The 4,780-nt window shown below is 56.6% G+C and overlaps 1 protein-coding gene across 4 annotated transcripts in view; it reads left to right on the forward strand.

Annotated features, from left to right (window-relative positions):
* The window catches only part of ARPIN (actin related protein 2/3 complex inhibitor), a 31,386-nt gene that overhangs the window by 19,004 nt on the left and 7,602 nt on the right, over positions 1 to 4,780 (forward strand). For 3 of the 4 annotated variants that reach the window (XM_023522982.1, XM_011379645.2, XM_011379648.2), the window contains 3 exons: positions 3,025 to 3,157; positions 3,847 to 4,053; positions 4,421 to 4,584. In XM_023522982.1, the coding sequence (XP_023378750.1) occupies positions 3,025 to 3,157; positions 3,847 to 4,053; positions 4,421 to 4,584 (504 nt within the window). Of the gene's footprint in view, positions 1 to 367; positions 444 to 3,024; positions 3,158 to 3,846; positions 4,054 to 4,420; positions 4,585 to 4,780 lie in introns of all 4 variants that reach the window. The other variant, XM_011379647.2, reaches the window with a different exon arrangement.

Here is a 4,780-nt window from a genome sequence, read left to right on the forward strand (position 1 = left end):
TCACGTTCCTATGTCATCGTCATAGCAGAGTGAGTTACTCTCTCGTTTTGTAGATAAGACTGAGGCTCTGGTTAGAACACCCCCTGCAGAAGGGGCCACGCTAGGTCTTGTAGCTTGACATGGTCCCTCCTACTTTCTGAGCAGCACCCCAGCCTTTTGGACCCTCGAAGGCATGGAGGTCCATGTGGGAAGCACAGAGAAAGGGGCTGTTCAGTGCTGGGCTTGGCTCAGGGACCAGGTGAATAGGGGACACGCATGGGACTTGCTTCTGTCCCAGTGCAGATTCTGACCTGGGTCGTCCAACCTGTGGTTCTTGCCTAAGGACCAGCAGAGCCAGCTGACCCCGCCCTTGTCCTCTCATCCTCAGGGGAAATGGCGTCCTGCTGGAGGGAGAACTGGTTGATGTATCTCGGCACAGCATCTCAGACGCCCATGGCAGGAAGGTGAGGATGCTTCCTTGGGGGCACCCACTGGCTTCACAGTCCTCACCTGCCAAGGCAGCTCCCCGTGCTTGGCTCAGCCAGTGCCAAGACTTTGGGTTCAGCTCTTTCCTTGAGGGGCTCATGGGGCAGGTGGGAGGTCAGTCAGGATATGAGCAGCCAAAAGGGGCCACTGAGCGGAAAAGGATCACTTAGGGTTGTGCCGTGCCGGGCAGCGGATAGATGGGAGAGTCTGAGTTTTTGCTGAGAAGACAGACCAGGCCCTGAGCCCAGATGGTGAATCTGGGGCCAGGACTGGGAGGGTTGTGAGCAGGAAAGGGTAGGGTGAGTGGTTCAGGATGAAGGCCCTGGGTGCTGAGTGGGCTGGAAGGCCCTCAAAACAGGTCCTGTCACCTTCTGATGGAACAGATTTAGTGCCGGGAGCCTTGCTGGGGTGGGCAGGATGAGTGACTATTCTGGGAGGGCTGAGGGCCCAGACTCCTGTCTCCTGGGTCCAGTGGTTCCCACTGCTCGTCCTGATGGACAAAGTTGGACCGAGGTATCGGCCTATATGTGTCGGGGGTGGTCAGTGGTGACCTTTTCCCTTGGGGACCAGCTCTGTTCCTAGGAAGTCATGTGTACTTTGAATTTTCGGGCATTGAATTACTATAAACGTACCGGTGGAATTTGCTGTTAGGAGCCTTTAAGTGACTCCATTTGCAAAGTCGCGAATCTCTTGGCATGGGCTTGCTCGTCTTTTAACATCACTCTGTGTGGCTGGGCATTTTGGAATGCTGGCTTTTTATGAAACAAGTAGCTGGGGAGGACCCGGGCCTTTATATGTGGATGGGTGGGGAGGAGGTTTGCTCTGTCCTGAGGCTTTGTTTCCAGTGTCAAGTCTATGTGGCTGACATTGCCCCGGGCTTTAGTTCCACGCATGCCCTCTCACTCTCCCGGGGTCACGCCCTTTATCACCACCCCATCTCAGGTGTCCAAGGACACACCGGTGTTCACCATCCTGTCCTTCCTGCGAGTCTTTCCCGAGTATCAGTTCTGAGTGTCCATGCCTCTTTCAATTAGCTCCACTCCAATGCGCTGACTGCCTCATCTCCTTGGTCTCCAGAACGGAGCTCAAGGTGGGCCAGAGGCTGGTGCCACACAGAGCCGGTTTGTCTCCACCCCGTGGAAGAAACTGGGAGCCTCTGCTCCCAATTCTGCACTAGTTTCATGCCAAGAGATGCTTTGCTGTGCCCTCCCCTCCCTAGCACGCTGGTCAGCAGGGTGGGCACACCCATGCGGAGGCCCCGGCCAGCCCTCCCTGGAGAGCCCAGCGGTAACCCCACGCTGATGTGGGGCTGGCCTCTTTGGACGGGCAGGGCACTCTCAGCCCCCCTGCAAACTTGCCTCTCTGAGTGCCCCCTTCCTGATGACAGTGCAGTAGCTCTCCCCAGCACCGGCCTGCAGGCCTCCACCGTCTCTTCCTCCCCCTCCCCCAGGTGAGCAACGCCTGGTGCTGTTGGGCTCCACCTTGGCCATTCCTTCCCCTCCCTTCCCTTTCCTTCCTCTTTCCGTGTCCACTCACCTGCACTGGCTGTCAGCAACTCAGCCTGTCCCGATTAAATCTGGCACCTGCCCCTCTTGCCTTCTGGCCACCTCCAACGCTCATCCCTGTCCTGCTGCCCACCCGTTTCCTGAAAGACATCTCTGAGGGTCTCGCTGCCGCTCATAAACCTTTTAGGATTCCTCCTCATTTGCCAAGTAAAATCCAAACTCAAAATGCCAACTCAGGGCCTGTCTCGAACCCATCCCTTTTCCGTTCCCAGCCTGGGCTCTCACGAGGCCTCCACGGGCCTTGTGTTGCTCATACAGGCACACGGGATCCTGACTCACGCATACCTGTCCCGGACGTTTAACGCTCTTCATACACCTGTTTTCACAGTTGCGGTTTTCTCCGCCTCTGAGATGTCACCTTCCCTGTTTCTCGTAGAAGGCGGTTCCCTCTTCTCCCATCCCTGGGAGCATTTCACCCACTCGCTGTGGTGAGGGCCGCTGGCACACACGTTACAGCGCACTTCATGCTTTCCGCTGTGCTGGTGCCTTTGTTATCTCGTGGAACCCTTAGGACATTCCTGAAAGCAGATATGGTGTTTCCATGTGGCAGGGGAAGCTGAGGCTAGGAGGCATTCGCCCCGGGACCCACATCCGCTGGAAGAGGCGCAGTGGCAGCCCTTACTCAGCCCCCTTTCAGCGCCTTTTCCGGCGTGCCTTGTATTTGGGGCCCTTGGCACTTGGGTTATGGTTGTCTGTGTACTTTCTGTCTTGGTTGTGTCGAGGCCTTGGGGTCCGTGGGCCCACCCTTCCGTGGGTGTCTAGCATGGTTGGTTATGTGTGGCAGGTGCTCTACTAAACATACGAATGAATAGACGAATGAATGAATATCGGAGTGGGGCATCTGCCCAGCTTGACTATCTTTCGACCTGAGGTGGGGTTCGGGGTAGAGAGTGAGGCTGGGAAGGGCTGCGGCCGGGGCCCTGTGGGGGGTGTATGTGTTGGAGAGTGTGGGAGTGGAGCAGCCCCCCTAACTCTCTCTCTGCCTGGCCCCCAGGAACGCTACTACGTGCTGTACATCCGGCCTAGTTGCATCCATCGTCGTAAGTTCGACCCCAAGGGAAATGAAATCGAGCCCAACTTCAGTGCCACCAGGAAGGTGAACACGGGCTTCCTCATGTCATCCTACAGTAGGTGTCCTCTGCCCTTCCTCCCTTAGGCCCTGCTATATGGTGGCCTTCCTTTGTCTCCAGGGGTCTTTTGGCTTCTCAGCATGGTTGGCCTTAAAGCCCATGAATGGCCTGAGGGCACCCTGGCTCAACTCCTTCCTGCCCCCACCCCCCCATTCACAGTCCCAGGGGCCTGGCTGGTCTTCCCAACTCCTGCCGTCTCCTGCAGGCTGGCAGAACCGTCCATGAACCTGGCTCTGGGCTTTTAACTGCCTTTGTGCAGAGCCTAGGCCAGGCCCTGGTGACCTCCACTTGTTAAAATTTTCATTTGGTTCTTAGGCCCCTGGTGATTTCATTCCTCTTCCGGTTTTGGCGGCGGAAGGACCTCTGCTATCTGTTCCTGTGTGAGGAGGTTTTGAGGCTGAGTGGGAATCCATTCATCCCTCTCTCGTATTCATTCATGCTTTCAGTTGCTCGTTAATTCTCTGAACACTTAAAGAGCATCTTCCATGTGCCAGGCCCAGAGCCCGTGCCTGTAACTCCTCTGCCTTGGGCTCCATGAGGAGTCCTTGCAGGACTGGTGCTCAGAGTCCTATCTGCAGGTGACTGTGAGCGTGTAAAGCACTGTGCCCTCACCTGGCTCCTAAAAGGCCTTCCCCAGGTGCGTGCTCTTACAGTGGGACTATCCCTCTTGTGCTGTGTGCCTGCAGAGGTGGATGCCAAGGGGGACACTGACAGACTGACGCCCGAGGCACTGAAGGAGCTAGTCAACAAGCCAGAGCTGCTTGCGCTGACAGAGAGCCTCACTCCTGCGCAGACAGTGGCTTTCTGGATGCCTGAGTCAGAGATGGAGGCGCTGGAGCTGGAGCTGGGGGCTGGGGTACGGCTGAAAACTCGAGGCGACAGCCCCTTTCTGGGTGAGCAGTGTAGCCCTCGGTGGCCTGATATTCCCATGTGGCCTGCAGTGGCTCCGGGCCTCTGTCCAAGTCTCCCCCTCCTGCTTAGACTTCATGGGAGCAGGTGAGATCTGGCCTCTGTGGGAACATGACCCTTTGAGATTGATTCCTAAGTCCCAAGGCCAATAACCTGGATTCTCTGGATCCTGGGGTGCCACCCAATCCTGTGGTTCCTGTGGGTGGCCGCTCCTGTCTGGTGTCTTGGGGTCCCACCCAGGGCCTCTCTGAGGTCCACACCCAGGCCTTGGGGACCCCAGCAGAATGAGCCAGTCCCCACTATGTTTCCACCACAGAAAAAGAGGCCATTCAACTTCTTTCCTTCTTTCAGATTCATTAGCCAAACTTGAGGCCGGAACAGTGACCAAGTGTAATTTCGCTGGTGATGGAAAGACAGGGGCATCCTGGACAGACAACATCATGGCCCGAAAGTCTTCAGAGCGGGCGTCGGCGGAGACTCGAGAGCAGGGAGATGGGGCAGAGGACGAGGAGTGGGTAGGTAAAGGGTGACAGCTGTGGACCTGGCATTGGTGCGGTTTATCTCTTGGCAGTTTCGTATGTGGTTTGTGGTTGGGTGCGGGACAAGGATGCGGCAGGTTTGGTGGAATTCCTTGGAATTCCCAAGAATGTGTTAGCATCGGGAAAATTCCTTCGAGGTGTGAAGGGTGACAACCTGGGACCTCTCTTTTTG

The sequence above is a fragment of the Pteropus vampyrus genome, unplaced genomic scaffold, assembly GCF_000151845.1.
Source record: "Pteropus vampyrus isolate Shadow unplaced genomic scaffold, Pvam_2.0 Scaffold368, whole genome shotgun sequence".
NCBI lineage: Eukaryota > Metazoa > Chordata > Mammalia > Chiroptera > Pteropodidae > Pteropus > Pteropus vampyrus.